Source organism: Gigantopelta aegis, chromosome 3 (assembly GCF_016097555.1).
Source record: "Gigantopelta aegis isolate Gae_Host chromosome 3, Gae_host_genome, whole genome shotgun sequence".
NCBI classification, from domain to species: Eukaryota; Metazoa; Mollusca; class Gastropoda; order Neomphalida; family Peltospiridae; genus Gigantopelta; species Gigantopelta aegis.
Genome location: NC_054701.1, coordinates 84,267,492 through 84,288,001, shown reverse-complemented (window position 1 = coordinate 84,288,001; position 20,510 = coordinate 84,267,492). Strand labels below are relative to the sequence as shown.

General features: G+C 37.5%; 1 protein-coding gene across 2 annotated transcripts in view; it reads right to left on the bottom strand.

Annotated features, from left to right (window-relative positions):
• Positions 1-18,514, bottom strand: part of LOC121369204 (gelsolin-like protein 2) — a 37,402-nt gene extending 18,888 nt beyond the window's left edge. The window contains exons 1-6 of one of the 2 annotated variants that reach the window (XM_041494126.1): positions 18,337-18,514; positions 8,844-8,890; positions 6,794-6,874; positions 5,167-5,240; positions 4,748-4,822; positions 1,007-1,078 (exon numbers count right to left, since the gene is read on the bottom strand). In XM_041494126.1, the coding sequence (XP_041350060.1) occupies positions 1,007-1,078; positions 4,748-4,822; positions 5,167-5,240; positions 6,794-6,874; positions 8,844-8,850 (309 nt within the window). In that variant the 5' untranslated portion in view covers positions 8,851-8,890; positions 18,337-18,514. The remainder of the gene's footprint in view (positions 1-1,006; positions 1,079-4,747; positions 4,823-5,166; positions 5,241-6,793; positions 6,875-8,843; positions 8,891-18,336) is intronic. The other variant, XM_041494127.1, reaches the window with a different exon arrangement.
• Positions 18,515-20,510: the final 1,996 nt, after the last annotated feature.

Here is a 20,510-nt window from a genome sequence, read left to right as displayed (position 1 = left end):
ACATGCCTATGCCAAAACATCCCAAAATGGTAGTACCATAAATTGAAGAAAGAAAGAAATGTTTTATTTAACGACACACTCAACACATTTTATTTACGGTTATATGGCGTCAGACATATGGTTACGGACCACACAGATTTTGAGAGGAAACCCGCTGTTGCCACTACATGGGCTACTCATTCTGATTAGCAGCAAGGGACCTTTTATTTGCGCTTCCCATTGGCAGGATAGCATAAACCATGGCCTTTGCTGAACCAGTTATGGATCACTGGTCGGTGCAAGTGGTTTACACCTACCCATTGAGCCTTGCGGAGCACTCACTCAGGGTTTGGAGTTGGTATCTGGATTAAAAATCCCATGCCTCGACTGGGATCTGAACCCATTACCTACCAGCCTGTAGACCGATGGCCTAACCACGACGCCACCGAGGCCGGTCATATAAATTGAAGAAGAACAGACATCTGTGTCATTGCAATTGCAATTAAAACTTATATTCAGGTCGATCATAATTTTGGGGGGAGAGGAAGTTTTGGACAGAGGGAATATAAGTGTTTGAACAAGTTTGTGTTTCAATATACTAAATTAGTGGATCAACTGTAAGGCCTCCACGAATCCAAAATATTGGACTCGAGTACATGTTGGTCAAACTAAGGAATAAAGTAAACTAGCATTATGCAACTTAATTCCAGCACTGGACATGGATTCCATTCCACATATTCGAATCTTCTTTTCTCTCCATGTCTTATTGCCCTATAATGTAGCTGGAGCAAAATATATGGCAAAATGACGTACAAAATATAATTAAATGAGAGACCTCTTCCTTGTACGGATACTCGAGTCCTGTGAGCGTACTCCAGTCTTGGTAGACTCGTCTCATGCCTGAGTACTCGAGTACTCGTGGAGACCCTAATCAATTGGCCCCTAAAACCCTGCCTTTTTAACGTTCTTGTGAGCTAGGTGATTCAGGTTATGGATTTAAGCCAGACAATAAGATATGGGTACTCACCTGAGTGCTGTGTTTGCCGATCCAGAAATGCACATCATACAGGAGCTGTTCGGTGCCTTCCTCCTTGTATGTCTGCAAAGGAAGATTAAAACTTGATGTACTAAAGTTTGTTTTATTTAACAACACCACTGGAGCACATTGATTAATTAATCATCGGCCATTGGATGTCAAACATTTCTGACTCATAGTCATCAGAATAAACCCGCTGCATTTGTTCCTAATGCAGAAAGGGATCTTTTATATGCACTTTCCCACAGACAGGAAAGCACATACCACAGCCTTTGTCCATTGGTTGGAATGAGAGAAAAAAATGTAGCCAATGGTAAAGCATTCGCCTGATGTGCAGTTGGTCTAGGATCAATTTCCATCAGTGGGCCCATATTTCAGCCAGTGCACCACAACTGGTATATCAAAGATCATGGTATGTGCTATTCTGTCTGTCAGAAATGTGGAAAAGCCACACAACATTAAAAGTTCATACTATTTACCTAGTAACTTCTGTTTGGCCCAAAATTACATGTATTAGAAAAGAAAAAAACACTTAAAGTTCCAGGTAACTCATGTTCCAGAAAATCATGCCATTACGGTATCTGGCCCTGTTAACGTGGACATGTATTTTATAACATGACACCATAAGCAGTGTTAGTAAAATGTTAAACATATGTTGTATTGTTTGTCACACCTGGCGTACATGTATACAGATTACAAAATCAATACAACAGTATAATTTAATAGCAGCAGTGCAAATACTAGTTAGCTGTGAACGCTGGGATGTTGGTTTAAAATTCAACCATTGTCTACAGTACCGCAGTTTTATCTTGAATTACAAACAATTCATCATAATTAAACATTGCTATTTATACATATGATCATCTGTAAAATATTTTTTATGGAAGATTTAAAAAAGATATATACACACACATACACATTATAATACTTCCCTGTATGTCCCATCTAATTTTTGTCTAAAAGTTTGTAGTTTATTACCATGACTACAAGATTATGCATAATTTTCTAAATATTGAACCTTTAATGTGTAATGGTATGCCCTTTTCCAATATATTACAAAGGTGTATTAGACGCAAGTAGATTGATCAATTTTCAAAATATTAAAGGTGAATGTTATTTCTGGTCAAAATATGCACAAAAGGAAATATGTTGTTTGTAAGATATAGTCCAAATTAGAGAAATCCTCAAGTCATTGCTATTGCAATTTTGTCTCAATTAGACAAGTAATATCTTTGTTAGATACTTAACTAATACATTGTTACAGTAAAGTAATATCTTTGTTATAGATACTAGTACATTGTTACAGTAAAGTAATATCTTTGTTATAGATACTAGTACATTGTTACAGTAAAGTAATATCTTTGTTATAGATACTAGTACATTGTTACAGTAAAAGTAATATCTTTGTTAGATACTTAACTAATACATTGTTACAGTAAAAGTAATATCTTTGTTAGATACTTAACTAATACATTGTTACAGTAAAGTAATATCTTTGTTAGATACTTAACTAATACATTGTTACAGTAAAGTAATATCTTTGTTATAGATACTAGTACATTGTTACAGTAAAGTAATATCTTTGTTATAGATACTAGTACATTGCATCAATAGAACAAAATGGAGTTACAGTATTTTTCTTTTCTTTTTAAATCCAAAGAAAAATGCATATTATTAGGCCTATTGGTAGGGTACATTCAAGCAAAAACGACCACTCACAATACCCAAGTGATACTTTTCTTTTCTTTGGGACAACATAATTGTTCAGTTTTGTGATTTTAGATGGGAAAGTCTACTTAAACAAGGGTTTTACAGAATTACTTACAGTAATAAAGCAGGCGGCTGATAATGTCCATTGCGAGTGGAGGGGTATCTGTGCGGTTACCACACAATACCCTGTGATCTTAATAAAAGAGGCATGTCTTTTTAGTGTGTCTAGACACAGTGTCTGGGGACCATCTAAATATACACCTGCCAATCAGGAACCACAGGTACAGGCCACAGAAAGACAATTAACCAAGAAAACACTCCGATTAGTATTTCAGTACATGGATTAATTTATGTAAAACCATAATACAGTTATTTCAACACTTTGACAATGGTGGTTTATTTTGTATTGAAAAATATATAATTGTTGCTGGCTTACTGGAATGGCTATTATTACAGAACATTGCGATGCATTCGCAAAAATCAGGTATGTTTTGTTTCTTCAGTTCGAAGACTAATTCCTGATGTGACACGTTAGGTATTAAGTAACCACCAGCTCGCCAGAGGGCCTATTCACTAGGATGGTACAAAATGCCGTGCCCGTTATATATAATAGCCGACACATTTAACTGTTTTATTAATTAACTATACGATTATACTTGTTGATATTAAGCAATAATGTGCATTATATATCGTTGAATATGCATATCAGGCCAAATGCCTAAATTGTCCACTCCTTTAAGAGATGCTATACTGAAGAAAAATACAATAAAATATATTAACAGTGCACATTATACTTCAGATGAGTTTATGGCAATCATTTGGATGGTACAATTTAATAACAAAAACTATGTACTCTTTTAAAATTATTGAGAAAAAAAATATATGCCAAAACACTGTATGTATAAATGGCACCCAGTTATAATAACTTATATTCAATAAATTGCAGGAAAAAACAAAAATGTCATGTGGATATTTTTAATATATCAATTTATATCTCACTCCACGGAGTTATTATGCTAAATCAAAGTATGAATTTCTCCAGACAGTGACGCACACTGCCTGTTAAGTGAGCACAGCTGTGTGCATAACAATTATTAAATTCATCTACAGCAGTTGCATCTGCCAGTGCAGTTATTATGTATGCAGACACATTTCACAAGTTCACAGTACATCTTGGGTATCTATTACAGCATATGCATATGATAATCTAGCTCGAGTATTCAGACTGTAAGAGAGCCAGACGGACATTTGGACGGTTCATAGTAATGGCTACTAACCGTCTAAACGTCCGTCTAGCTCTCTTACAGTCAGAATCCTCGGGCTAATGATAATCCAGCTATCCTCTCTCACCTAGCCCCAGTGTGCAGCTGATGCCACTTCAGAACGTGAAAACAATATCTGTAGGGAAGCCCTGATTTCCAAAAGTGAATAGCCATTTTCTTGCCTTGTTTATTTTTTGCAATGATAATGTGCATTTGTACACTTCTGTCCCGGGTCTGGCACCTGGCTATCCAGAGATGGGACCCGGGACAGACATGCTCGAAACTTTTGTGGTATACGAGCATGACAAAATTATCCATTCCGCTCCGCATTTGTACAATAGGTGGGACATAGCCAGTCTGGGATTGATCCCCGTCAGTGGATCCACCCATTGGGCTATTTCTTGTTCCAGCCAATGCTCCACAACTGGTGTAACAAAGGCTGTGGTATGTACTGATGGATGGAACATAAAAGATCATGTTTTCTGTGATCAAAACCGCATCTCTGTTGAGTGGCCTTTTAGAAAATGGTGATTGATTCCATTAATCTATCCAGCGTCTCTTCCATAGGACAGTCACTCTAATGAGATCCTACTGAACAATTCACCAGCATAAAGAGGACTGCCACTCCAAAACTAGCACATACAGTAATATTTTTGTTACAGGTAGATTGTTACAGACTTGTTGCATATACCTTAATCAGAGACTAGTACCGGTACATCGTTACATTTATGTAGACTATATAATAAAATTAAATACTCACGTTCAACACAATGTATGAATCTCCATTGAAAAACTTCCCATAATCCTGCTGAGGCCAGTCTCTAACTTTAAATTTCTGAGAAAAAAAATCATTATAATGCTATCTTAAATAGTGAATTTAATTTAGAAAATGTATTAAAGTTATTCCACGAATGTTCTCAGCGTTTAGAAGATATACCAGTATCTAGATTTTTACCATTAAATTAATTCAATAGTCAATTCATTTCAATTCATTTAATTGATTTTTTATTTTTATTTTGTTTAGATTTTAAAAATTATATTAACTGACTTTAATTGAATTTAATTTAATTGATTTAATTTAATTTAATTTAATTTAATTTAATTTAATTTCATTTTAATTTTAATTTAAATTTAATTTTTTTTTTTTTAAATTAAAAAGAAAGAAAAAGAAATACCTACCACAATTCTCCAGACCTGGATTCCAGGTTTCTCTCCAGCATGTTTCCAGGCTGGTTCTGTTTTGGCGGAATCCTCTGAAATCAAACCATTACTTAATATACAACATTTGTTTTAAACATTGAAAGTTTCATTGGCCAGTTTATTGTACAATGTATGTCTACAATTAAGGTCATCCAATATATTTATTAACAAAGCATGACCTTTGTTAAAAAATTGGTTTTGATATGGATGTGATATAGGATAAATGGATAAAGTGAGAGTATATTATATACAGATAGGTCACGGGTGACTGTTATCCATATACAGTCAGACCTCGTTACAACGACCACGTTCGTCCCTGGGTCACTTTGTCGTTATATCGAAATTATCGTTATATCGATTTATTAATCAACGTCTAATGGGTGTCAATAGTAGCAAGTGATCATTTATATGCACCATCCCACAGACATGATAACACATACAAAGGCATTTAATATACCAGTCGTGGTGCACTGGCTGGAATGAGAAAGTGCCCAATGGTCACACCGACGGGGATGGATCACAGATCATTATTAAATACTAAGTACATGTATATTATTATTAATCAAAGCACATTCACAGTCAGTCTAATCGATTGGTACCTACTTCGTTTACAAAATGTTATAAAACTAGTAGACTTGATTGCTCGATGTTAATCCTTTAATTGAATGACGAAAGGCTGATGTTCAAAAGTAATACACGTCTACAGAGTTAGCCGACATCAGTAACTCAAGACATTATGTGACACTGTCGGCTCGCGACAAGATCAAGGATGCCAAATGGCTGTGTGTAGGCTACTGCCAACGTACTACGGCATCTGTGATTATGTAATGTCGTTGTAAAGAGGTGTTTTTAGACGTTGGGTGCAGGTTTGTTCTTAATTTGCTCTGTCGGTGTCGGAAGGTGTGAATTCCAGTGTAATGAACAGAATAACATTGGTGTACGTTCGTTCTCGACAATTTGTGGTCAGATGGTGTAAATGTCGTAGTAACGATGGTCGTTGTAACGAGGTTTGACTGTATATATGTGTGTGTACGTGCATGTGTGCGTGCGTGTGTTTGTTGTGTGTGTGTGTGTGTATATATATATATATATATATATATATATATATATATATATATATATATATATATATACAGATATATAGTACAGTACAGTACAGTACAGTACAGTACAGTACAATACAGTACAGTACAGTACAGTACAGTACAGTACAGTACAGTACAATATAATACGTGTATGAGGTAAGACCAGGTGGCTACAGTAGGCACAAAATGATTTATTTTTAAGATTTTTTTAATGAAGTTGTAAGGATTGTACCTGAAAGTACATGCATGTGTGTACATTGTCTGTGTATCTGTGTGTGTGCGTGTGTATCTCTGTATGTGTGTATCTCTGTATGTGTGTATCTCTGTATGTGTGTGTGTGTGTGTGTGTGTGTGTGTGTGTGTGTGTGTGTGTGTGTGTGTGCTGAGTGATGGGTTATAATAATAATTTTTAAGACCTATTTCTTTGCGATGGTATTATCAAACAATGGAAAATAAAAAACATTTCCCTTGCCCTGGAAGCACTGAACAAGAAGATAAGACGAATGAACGTTCATACTCACTTTTCACATTTCTGTCAAGGTCAGACCCGAACATTTCAAGGTTACTGTCTTTCCAGTCATACTCTTTAGCTTTAATTAAACCTAAATACAAAACAAACTCCAGTTGATTATTATTTATGCTATTAATTATTTTAATGTATTAATTTCCTCTATACATCATTATGTAACCACATGGGCGGCCACAGACATTTTTTAACGGGTGTGGTGTGGGTGGGGTGGGGGGATAAAACATAATAAAGTATAGGTATAGTATATGCAGGCACAGTGCAATTAAGTGAACATTTGGGGGAGCAGGGTATGGAGTCACTAGGACTAAGGGCGCGAAGTTTTCAAATACTTTCTCAGAAACAATTTAAAACTAGATGTTCTAAAATATATTTTTGTATTCTACAAATACAATTTATCATTACAAATGCTGATAAATGCAACACTTATTAAATGCATGTATAACATTTGTATGCATGTGTACATGTGGTATATACGCTGAATATATATAAACACAGTCAAGTACCAAATTGTGGGATCAAAGGAAATAATTACTTACAATGAACCACTGTAGGGGGTGAGGGGGGGGGGGGGTGTCTACGATCCAATCAAAAATAATTTGTTATAATTACAATTGCCAATATGAATAGCAAACAATCGGAATTAGTATGTAGGACATTTATTAAACGTTTAACTTCAGCTGAACTCTTAACTTTGACTGCTTTTTTTTCTTAATAATGAATGAACGAACGACCTAGTAAATTTAAAAAATGAATGAAGTACATGTTTTTTTATGTTAAAAAGAAATAAACAAGAAAAGCTGTTGTGTAATATGTGAAATAAATAGTTATATATTAAATACTAAATTATTTATTTTGCTTTTTATTTGACAAAAAACAAATACTAGGAAACTCAATAGCAACTCACAAAAGGCAAAATATGTACATGTAAGTTTCAGGATTAAAATATAATTTAAGCTGAATTAACATTGGTTTATATTGTATAACCATAGTCACGATCAATAAATATTTTACATCGAGATAAAATTTCATGTTCGATGGTGATCAGTTAAAAAGAATATTGCATGTTTTCTATCGTCACAATTTACAGCATTCATAAAATGTGGTGTAAAGATATATACATTTTTAAATGCATTAAAATTAAAAGTAAATCTTAACTGACGCAACAGCAAAAAAAAAAAAAATCGAAGCTCTTAAAAAAACTGCCTATTTTGTCGATGCGTTTTTGACGGTTACATAAACTGGTAGCAATGCCATGCGCAACATCCTTGGTAACCGCTTACGTCAATTCTGGAGTGATCGGGGGCATGGTCCTTTTGTGTGATTATAATATATAGCATAATAAACTGTACGTTAATTTTGGATGATTATGATATAGAGCATAATAAACCGTACATTAATTTTGGGTGATTATCTAAAGGATAATATTGTGTGTTAGACTAGCATGATAATTTCTCAGTGTGATTTTTATTCCCCCGTTATTAATGCCTGCTGGGGGTAATAAATAACAGTATACATTTGGTAGATGTGCCATACTTTCTTCGTACCATACTTTCTCGGGATTGTTAAAAAATGTACTTAAATTCTGGTGGTCAACCATATGTGCATCCGAGACCCGCAGGAACAATGTCTGAAGAAGGAGTGGCGGTGGGGGTGCCACAATCTCTATAGTGGCCTGGGGATATAAGCCAAACACAAAAAGAAAGAAGTAATTTATGATTGACATGACAGTATTTATTTATTTAATGTATTTATTTATTTTATATATATATATATATATATATATATATATATATGGGGGGGGGGGGGGGTGCTGTTGTCTACTACGAATCCTGAAAGTTAATTTGGCATTGGACCCAATGGGCAAACACATTATCTTTATGTACTCCCTGTCATGGTGTACCCTTCACCATCTTCCAATAACCACAGTACACATTTCTTGTGTACCCAACACATTAGTAATTACAATTTGTCACAGCAACATAACGGAATTAACTGTTCATATATAAACGTCTTCTATATAAAAAGCTATCCACTACACTTACCTGCCATTATCCTCTGTGTGTGTTTGCTGCGATTCAGGCTGTTTTATCTACAAAATAATAAAATATGTGTAACAAAATGTATCCAACTCAGAACTGCTACCATATAGTAATAATTAATGCTTTACCGACGTCGACAGAATAGGATGGCGAAATCAAACAAACGACAGCTGTTGCGACCGCTAGCTGTTGACAGGTCCATAAACTGGATGTGCAGTACAAAAAGAAAAGGAATGTTTGTTTATAACACCCCAGCACATTGCTTAATTAGATTAGCGATTATCAGGCACTGGCATATCCGGAGAGGGGGTCATGGGGCCATGCCTACCCCAATCATTTGTTTTTCTACCCCCCCCCACCCCCCACCCCCCACCCCCATTGTTGCCCAATTACACGACATAGACATTGTGTTTTTCCCCTCCCAATGTGGATAGCACCCCACCCCCAGCGCACCCCAATATAAGCCCTGGCTTAGTTACATCTCGGGTGTAAGAATGTGTTCCTCACTTTGATGCAAGGGTGGCAACATTTTCGTGTTTTTTTTTATAAACGACGGTGGCGAATACGTCAAATCCGTTATAACCAGTATATCTCGTAAGTTTTAAAATGAATTCTGTAAACACTTAATGTGTGTGTGTGTGTGTGTGTGTGGCGTGTGTGTGTGGCGTGTGTGTCTGTGTGTCTGTGTGTGTGGTGTGTGTGTGTGTGTTTGTGTGTGTGTGTGTGTCAATAGAAAAGAGTGGAAGTCCACCTACAAAGCACACAATAGTGTACACGTGTGCTTTATGTCAGCAAAGTTAAAGTTTGTTTTCTTTAACGACACCACTAGACCACGTTGATTTATTAATCATCGGCTATTGGATATCAAACATATGGTCTTAGTGTATTTAAACAAACACTTGCTATTAATGAAAAATTGTAGCTCTGGTTTGCTCTAAAAACTACGTGTCAGAATTACTACCAAATGTTAGCCGAATATAAATTAATTAGGGTTTTCTAGTGGTGTCGCTAAACAAAACAGGAAATGGTCCAATGGGTCTCTTGAAACTCCTATGACTGTTAATTTTGCCAATTTATTTCAAATGACATTCGTGTAGTTTCCATGATAAAATATTTTGTTCGTGTTCTTTGCAGGATCGAACCACCTCAGTGGATGCATTCAACTGACAGGGGTTTTTCTCGTTCCAACCAGCGCATCACATCTGGTTAAAGGCCGTGGTATGTGCTTTCCTGTCTGTGGTAAAGTGCACATAACAGATCTCTTGCTGCATTAAAAAAATGTCGCGGGTTTCCTCTGTTAACTACGAATCAGAATTACCAAATGTTTCACATCCAATAGCCAATGATTAAAATATCAATGTGCTCTAGTGTAGTCGTTAAACAAAACAAACTTTGATTTAACTGCAGATCTCATTCCCTTTTGGAGCTAGGCTAATTTGCCTTCAACAAACTCACACTTGCCTTTTTAGAATTTGTGACCCACCTCCGTTTACAAAATCCTGTTTCCACCCAGAACAAAACAACAGGGCACTGCAATAAAGGGTCTTTTCCGAGGAGACAGTTGAAGGTACTTTTAAACTATAACGACACTTTTTGTATTTTTTGTTGCTTGCTTAATTAAATCTATATTAGTTCTTTTTTTCAGTTAGCTACTTTGTATATGTATGTCACCGAGTTCTATTTTGGGAGTGGTAGTCCTCCTACAGGCGGTTCAGGAGGGATGAAACATCCTGTTACGGATCGCCTAGGAGAGTGGCGGTCCTCTTAAGGACGACATGCTGATAGTGTATCATGGAACCAATGACGACTTTGCCTAATATATCTTCGACTGCCTTTTGCAGAGATACGATTTTGATAATGGAATATGGTTGTGTCTTTAAGATTCATTATATTTTTCCATTGGCGTAGCCAGGATTTTATATTTGGGAGGGGGCCACTAACATTGGCGTGGTCACTAATGCCCACCCACACACCCCACTTCGGGTCTACATCAATATATTCTCCCATGAATAGCACACATCATTAAAGATGACGACTGGATATGTTCAGCCATAGTGGTGTGTATTAAAGATTGTCCTGTACGAATTTGAGCGACAAAACCGTCATCAAAATCGTATCTATGCTCATTGCAGAGTCGAATGGGCATTTGGCAAAATAGTGGTTGTATGAAAGTATGAAACAGTGAAACCGGGTTTATGCAGATTACATTTGACCCAACAAGTGCACCACGACTGGTATATCAAAAGTCGTGGTGTGTAATATCCTTGTCTGTGGTAAAGTATATATACAGTATATATATATATATATATATATATATATATATATATATATATATATATAAAGATCCCTTGCTAGTCATAGAACAATAGAACAATGTAGCAGATTACGTGTCAGAAGTACTAAATGTTTGGCACCCATTAGCAGATTTGTTTTTAATCAGTGTGCACTGGTGGTGTCGTTAAACAAAACAAACTTTAACTTCATTTGAAACTTAGCTAGGCCTACCAGGTTCTTGTCCGGGATCAAATGAAACACAAGTACTGTCGTATGAAACAATACATCCTGGTGTATGCTGATTACATTTCAAACTCGGCTATCATTGGCACTTTTCTTCTGAGTGGGACGTAACGCACCGGTAAAGTGCTCGCCTGATGCGCGGTTAGTCTGGGATTTATCCCGTCAGCCGATCCATTTGGCTATTTTATCAAAGCCCATGGTATGTGCTATCTTGTCTGTGAGATGGTGCATATAAAATATCCCTTTTTACTGATAGAAAAATGTAGCGGGTTTCCTCTCTAAGACTATATGTCAAAATTACCAAATGTTTGACACCCAATAGCCGATTATTAATAAATCAATGTGCTCTAGAGGTGTCGTTAAACAAAAACAAAGTTTTTTTCGGGATTTTTTTCATTTATAAAAAAAGGTCGGCACATTCTGACATGAAACAATACATCCGGGTTTGTACCAAACTGAATTTCAAAATCGTTTGTTCTCCCCGACAAACCGTTAATAAATTGACCCGGATACGTTATGAATAGTTTAGTATGACACTTTATTTCTTTGGCCCGTGTGCGTGCTGTAACCTCACCGTGGTTTTGAGTAAAAGTCAGTATCTATCTGTGATATTTGTGTTTTTGCACACTTCTTTACACTGTGTTTTTGTTTAAATCTTGAATTTTTATATTGATGTTGATCATCACTTTATTTGTTTGCATTACCATAGTTTGACACCCAATAGCCGATGTATTTTTCGTGCTGGGGTGTCGTTAGCCCGAGTACTCTGACTGTAAGAGAGCTAGACGGACATTTGGACATAAACACGCTCTCATTAGAGCGTGTTTATGTCCAAATGTCCGTCTAGCTCTCTTACAGTCAGAGTACTCGGGCTAGGGTGTCGTTAAACATTCATTCATTCATTCATTCATTCATTATTTCTTTGGATGAAAGTAACAGAATGTAGGTCTTTTTAACTTGTATCAATATCGTTTAAACAATATTGTTTAGTTACCGAACGTCCTGTTGAAAAGTGGGAATGGTTAACACACAAAAACGGCTATTCATGATGTCATTGTAGTTTTAGCTGACTAAACCTGTGTCGTCAGACATGCATAGACTACAATACACTGTCTGTTGCTATTTTTATACCTGATTAAACACTAACATTTAGCCATCGACGTAGATTTGTGGGGCATGATCTCGCTCAGTTGGTAACTAACGCTCGCCAGGGGTGTTTTGGTTATAAAATCGACGTTTTACAGTCAAATCATCATTAATATGCTATTCGAGATTTCTAAGTATGCAAATGAATGTGTTTTAATATGTCGAGTCGATTTCAAAATGTCAGTGTGAAAAGGCAAAAGACGAACATTCGGGGTGTGGTGGAGGTACTGCTAGTGGCAAATTATATAGCTTACATTGTTGGTAGTACATTTATTCTCTCTTAATCAGGTTATTTCTCGTTCCACCCAGTGCACCACGACTGGTATATCAAAGGCCGTGGTATGTGCGCCCTAACCCTGTCTGTGGGATGGTGCATATAGAAGATCCCTTGCTGCTAATGGAAAAATGTAGCGGGTTTCCTATCTAAGACTATATGTCAAAATTACCAAATATTTGACATCCAATAGCCGATGATTAATAAATCAATGTGCTCTAGTGGTATCGTTAAACAAAACAAACTTTACACAACTTTAAACAAACTTTATTCTCTTTTAGACCACGTGTGCAACGACAATAGTTTGACGCACACAGTTGCTTGTCAGATAGGAATTGTCCAAAAATAATGTTATTTTATAATTAAAAAATATGTGCACGTGTATATGATTGTTGTAGAAATGAGCTCGTTCTGGAGAATACAGATTAAAAATATTCTGTCTATGAGCGGTGAAGGGTTCAGAAGCATACTTCAGATACAATGTATTTCACAATACTAGTTTTTGGTGCAGTTTTGTATGCGTGTAACCAATAGAATGTTCTGAATGTCACTGCAGACACAGTCAAACCTGTCTTAAGCGGACACACAAGGGAGTAAATAAAAGTGGCCGCTTAATGCAAGTGACCGCTGATTACAGGTTGCCACATATATAGTCTTTAAAACATTTGTTGTTGTTTCTTGTTTTACCGTCTGTACTGCTAATCAACGGATGTGTGCTTCACAGTTGACTATAAATCAACTTATGACATGTCGTCTCCTTCAGAAATAATGCAAATGGAATGCATTAAATTAACCGTTCTCAACAAGTTTATTTTCTTTTTCCATTTAATTATTTAATTCCTACTTCACGCGGTGTATTGTCATATTAAGTGAATCTATGTAAATGTCAAGCGTAGCCTGCCCAGAGGCAATTAGATGCATTCCAGAGTCATACTTTCTTAATTGATACACAGTATATAATAGTAAACATTTACTGTGGCCGCTTACTACAGGTATTTTAGCGATTTGGGATCCGATTTAGGTGGCCGCTGGCCGCGTTAGACAGGTGACCGCTTATCACAGGTGCATTTACATTATAAATTGTTTGGGAGGGAAAAAAGTGGCCGCTTAAGGCAGGTGACTGCTGATTACAGGTGACCGCTAGGACAGGTTTGACTGCATCTGAATTCAGCTTTTAAAATATCTACCAGTCTTCACAATGCTAAACATTTTGGTGCTGTTTTGTATGTGTAGAACCAATGAAGTGTTCATAATGCCAATACAGATATTTGAATTCAGATTTTAAAAATATCCTTCAGAGTTCACAACGCTAAACGTTTTGGTTCTGTTTTATACGTGTAGGCCTAAAACCAATGAAGTGTTCAGAATATCAGTGTTGTTAATGCAAATATATGAATTCAGCTTTTAAAAATATCCTTCACAGTTCACAACGCTAAACGTTTTGGTTCTGTTTTGTATGTCTATAACCAAAGAAGTGTTCCGAATGTCAGTTTTGTTAATGCAGATAGTTGAATTCATTTTTTAAAAATATCCGCCAGTCTTCACAATGCTAAACGTTTTGATTCTGTTTTGTATGTGTATAACCAATGAAGTATTTAAAATAATACTGCAGATTTTAAAATAAATATCCGTCACTGTTTCTACGAAACAGTTTTGGTGCTGTTTATGAGCAGTGTCGTGGTTAGAATGATAATGTAGATATGTATTTACGTCAGTTGTGTTACTAATATAGCTCTGGGCAAACAACCCGTCAATAACATTACGACACATGCCATTAAAATTACAACACAGTGTAACAAGACTTCGGACGTTACGTACACGATGACATAGCTAAACCTAAAATATAACTGAAAACCTGGTCTTTGTAATGAGATGGTCTTAATTTAGAGGTACCTTACAGTCAAACCTGTTTATAAAGGTACATTAAGAGACATATGAAGCATGTCATTTATGGTCAGGTGGCCTAAATAATAAGTGAAATACAGTTAAAGATATTTAAAAGATAAAGTACAGCCTCTGTGGCGAGGTGGCCTTAATGAAAAGGTGAAATTAGTCAAACCTGTCTAAAAAACAAAGCATAGCCTGTCGTGCGAGGTGGCCTTAATAAAAAGGCGAAATAGTCAAATATGTCTATAAAACGAACCTTGGCGTCTGCTAACATGAAATGGAGGTATTATACATCCATTTGTGTGCAAAAGGGCCTGAAGTCCCCCCCCCACACACACACACACACTTTTTTTTCATTTTCATTTTTTTTTTTTTTTTTTTTTTTTTGTCGAACATTTACTAGTACGTTCACTAATTTTTTTTAAAGACTGCATAATTTCAATTATGGTTAAAACATTTATAGGTAGAAGACCACAGTTATTTGTGAATCTTCAGCTGAGATTTATGCATACCAGCCCATGGCATCCTAAATGCTCATCTATGGTTTAAAAACAAAGAAAGATACAGGTATTTTTAGTCTCAAGGAAATTACATAAATGGTTATAATTATAAAGAGGACTCATTTAAAATATTTTTAGTAAAATGTTTGTGTTACTTTCATCATAATGTGCTCAAACTGCATGATTTTGGGTACATTTTTGACAATGTTCAGACCCATACAAACAAGACCCAAGCGGGAGTTGGCGGATATCACACATATATTTCTGAACACTTATCAAACCAAACAAAACCCCTCATTTGAATAAAGGTTTAGCTATTAAATATTTCACAAAATCAGCTTGAACTCACTAGAATAGGGACTTAAGACAATAGGTACAACCTTAACACAAAACTAGGATTCACACACAGACTACACGCTCACTGCATCAGTACACAGGGTGCATTGACTAATGATAACAATGCACCCGCCCCCATTTAATGGCCCAGCACGTGCTCTAATAAGGAACCGGACAAAAGAATACCGGTTCCGAGTACACAATTGCAATGCACCCGGGGGAAGCTGAACAAAAGAATATCGGCCTCCCCCACCCAAACCCCCAATACTTGCTGCTGGTGATAACTTGTACTTGGTGACACTGGGTTGTCATGCCACGACCAGAAGCGGTCAGGCCTTTATAAGGGCCCTATGGGCAACCTAGGAAGACACCACAGCATCTTCACAATGCTAAACGTTTTGATTCTGTTTTGTATGTGTATAACCAATGAAGTATTTAAAATAATACTGCAGATTTTAAAATAAATATCCGTCACTGTTTCTACGCAACAGTTTTGGTGCTGTTTATGAGCAGTGTCGTGGTTAGAATGATAATGTAGATATGTATTTACGTCAGTTGTGGTACTAATATAGCTCTGGGCAACCCGTCAATAACATTACGACACATGTCATTAAAATTACAACACAGTGTAACAAGACTTCGGACGTTATGTACACGATGACATAGCTAAACCTAAAATATAACTGAAAACCTGGTCTTTGTAATGAGATGGTCTTAATTTAGAGGTACCTTACAGTCAAACCTGTTTATAAAGGTAAATTCACCACCACCCCCACCCGCCTGCTACCGATTTGATCGGGCTGCTAGTGCTCCCTTGCACCTGCCAGTGCAGGCGGTCCCTCCTCTCCCCTCCCCCCACCTTTCCTGTCATGGACGGAGGCGCCGGCTAAGGCCGGCTCTTGTGCCCACGACAGGCGTGCGCTACAACAGCTTGTTCTGAATGTGTACGTAAAACCCTATGACCTGACCTCAGCTTTTTGAAAATTACCAAAATTGATCACGCCCCACTTTTGGCACAAGGAAAAAACCCCGGTGTATGAATACCAAGCCTCATTACAGCTAAACCTTTTGCACTGCTGGTGAAAACATAATTGCCATTTTTAAAAATAACTTCTTGGCTATCACTAAGCTTAAGAATTTACTTCCTATTCCAAATAATTAGCCTTGAAACATGGATCTTATTAAAACCAACCAGCGAACAAGGGAGTTAACTGTATATTGCTAACATAGCACACAGCAGCCCCCCACCCCCACCCCCGCCCCTTCCAAGTCCGTCCTCTAGCCATCGGACATAAGGCTGGTAGGTACTGGGTACGAAGCCTGGTACCGGCTCCAACCCAAAGCGAGTTTTAACGACTCAATGGGTAGGTGTAAGACCACTACACCCTCTTTGCTCTCACTAACCACTAACCAACTAATAACTAAGCCACTGTTCTGGACAGACAGCTCAGGTGTGTGCCCAGGACAGCGTGCTTAAACCTTAATTGGATATAAGGATATAAGCACGAAAATAAGTTGAAAGCAGGCCCCCTGCCCCCCCCCCCCGATCCGCCTCTGGTTATATACGTACATGTGTATATAATGTGTACAGCGAGTTCACATGTACACAGATCCACAGGTCCTACATGTCCAAGTATAAACGGAAACGGTCATCAAGTTTAGATGGCGTTGTTGATTATCACACACACACACACACACACACACACACACACACACACACACACACACACACACACAAATATACTCATCCAGGCCCATAGGAACGACATCTAGAGCGGAAGTGGTGGGGTAGGGTGGAGCAGGGTCACAACCTCTAATGACGGTGACAGCTTCTAATGGGGAGGGTCACAAGCCATATTTTTATCTTTACTTATAAAGAGTAGAACAAAAAAACAACAATAGATATTTGCGTCAGTTGGTACTTTTAGAATTTGTGTATACTTACTTTTGTTTGGCATCCTGTAGATAATATATTTGAATGACTGAATCAATAAATCAGTCAATGAATCAATCAATGAATTTCAACGACAACCCATATAATTAATTCAATTATTCATACAGTTTCTAACAACACTAAGAAATGAAGTTGCTCCAACACCAAGGAATCATGGCATGACGTGGGCTACTTTAAGGCAAATTAGAATGGAAGTATTTTATTTAACGACGCACTCAACACATTTTATTTACGGTTATATGGCGTCGGACATATGGTTAAGGACCATACAGATATTGAGAGAGGAAATCCGCTGTCGACACTTCATGGGCTACTCTTTTCGATTAGCAGCAAGGGATCTTTTATATGCATCATCCCACAGACAGGATAACACATATCACGGCCTTTGATATACCAGTCGTGGTGCACTGGTTGGAGCGAGAAATAGCCCAATGGGCCCACCGCAAACTAGAGTGTTTTAAACTTAACGAGTGTGGATGTGAAACTTCAGCATCAACACTATAGTTTATACATTTGTCTTTAAAACAGTTGCCAGGAGGAGCAAATCCAAAGGTTTGTCTATATCGCGACATATACTATATGGCATCACTGGCTAAAAAGTGAAAACAACCATCCAAATACATTAACACGTTTTTGTAAAAACCTTCAATGTATATGTGTGTAACTATGGTCAAAACAAAACTTGCCCTATATGAATGACAATATAGTTCACCAACAGGCCGCAACCCATTCAACCAGAAAATTAAGCAAACACTGCTGTTAAAACTCGTATCTTGTTCTGGTGATAGCAATTTGCATTCTCCATGGTGACACCAACAGGTTCTACCTCCCTCTCGTTCTATAGTTAGTAACTGACCGGACAGAATATAAACCACAACTTACCTCTCAGCGTGTTCTGTCTTCTACTGAACTGATGTTTCGTCTGAAAGTTTATATTAGAATACGTATCCTGGTTGAAGCCTTGAAATAGCTATAACCAACGTCACGAATTGTTGCCACACTCCAGTGACTAACACAATCACACGCTACTGACTAACAAAATCGGAGTATCAACTATCGAGTGTCGCTCCATACACAGGGTCAACAAAGCAAATAAAAGCAGGAAGATAGAAAATAAAAATAACTAGGACATGCATCTTAAAAAACTGAGAACCAGGAAACTGAAAGTCACTTGCTGTAACTATTAGTGTTGTCGCCAGTGTATTCAATGACAAACTAAACGTTGTGGGTGGATGTAATTTGTACGTCGATGGACATTCGTTTTTTCCTTATCAGTAAATAGTAGTTCTGGGACACATGGGTATTGATTGTGCAAATCCGCTGTAAATATTACTAATCAATAGTATAGTGTGTGCTACTGGCATGGGCGGATACAAGAGATGATGTGAAAGAGCGGGGGATGGGGGGCGTGGTGGGGGGGGGGGCTGAACATGAAAATGTGGAGGGAGCAGAACCAGCTCTGTGTGTGTGTGTGTGTGTGTGTGTGTGTGTTGCGACAGTTATAATTTTATTATATATTAATTATTATTTGTTTATGATCCCCCTCCAAACCTCCCCCAAAGTTCCCTTGGCATTCCGCCTCATGTCATTGCGGCCCCCATAAATGGATTTTCTGGATCCGCCACAGATTGTATAAATTATTAATTTATGAGGGAAATGTTGATATACATGCATATATGTGAAGGACTATGATGCAAAATATCGGGGGTGGGGGGGAGGGAAGGGAGGGAGAAACAAAAAGAGACAGAGAGAGAGACACACACACACACACAGAGAGAGAGAGAGAGAGAGAGAGAGAGAGAGAGAGAGAGAGAGAGAGAGAGAGAGAGAGAGAGGGAAGGAGGGAGGAAGGGCACTTAGTATTATAGACCCAATTTAATTCACAGTTAGCATCATAATGTCTGTATACTATACAAAGATGTAGTGTGGGCAATGTTGGATTACTATTGAATGTCAGTAATGTGGAAGTGGATGTCGTAACACAGGGTGACTCAGCTTCAGAGTGAAAGTGACAGCTAGTGGTCCCCAATCTGTTTCCGACGCCTGTGACTAGGCCTAATTGGTATATTCAGTTGACAGTATATATACAGTAGACGTATAGCCGCTTACCGGCGTCAGAGTGAGCTAGAATTGTGGTATCAGTTCTAGTGTTACCTGGTTTAGCAACGCCAAGTGTTTAAATACCTTCAGCTCGTAGTTAAACAGAGCTGACCTGGTATATTTACACTGCATTCACATATTCTCGTGTTTTTTTCGTTTTTTTTTATCTCATGACAGCAGTCGAATTAATCGTGTAAAATTTTGACATTAAATCCAGCGACAAATGCGGTTGTCTTAGGCTTGTATCAGTAAACTCGAAAACAAGATTATGAATTTGCAATAATACATGCTAAAATAACATTTTCATTCGTATTTTTTATAACAAACGTATGTTATATTTAGGCCCTATATGGTGTGATAATGATCTTACTGCTCTTGCGCCTTGGAGCTCAACGTTAATAGTCTAATCAAATCCAATGTAAGCATGTATCCAGCCCCGGGTTCAGTGACAGCAAGCGACGCTAACGTTCGCGAACTATTTGTAGTTGGTCCCTGATGTCGTCATTTAGTTTAACGTGAAGCACATACACGAGTCTAGCGAACGTATTCTGCTCTGTCTGGCTGAACGTGAACGACAAAACCGCAATACTTGATCAGGGCCGTATCTCCGCACAATGCAGAGTCGAAGGGGCATTTGGCAATATAGTGGTTGATTCCATGCTGGCAATAATACTCTGACAATAAGAGAGCTAGACGGACATTTTGGTCAGTTTTCAACACGAGTAGATACTTGAGCCCCTGGACACCATAACCCTGGTGGAACAACTTCTGTGCCAGAATGACATGGAGTTGTTTGAACTATGCATACAAAGAACATGCCCTAACGTATCTTAGAAGTCGTGATAATAATTATGTAGACACAAAAAGCTGAAGCAGAAGGTATAGTGCTCGAAATCCTTAACCATATGTCTGACGCCATATAACCGTAAATAAAATGTGTTGAGTGCGTCGTTAAA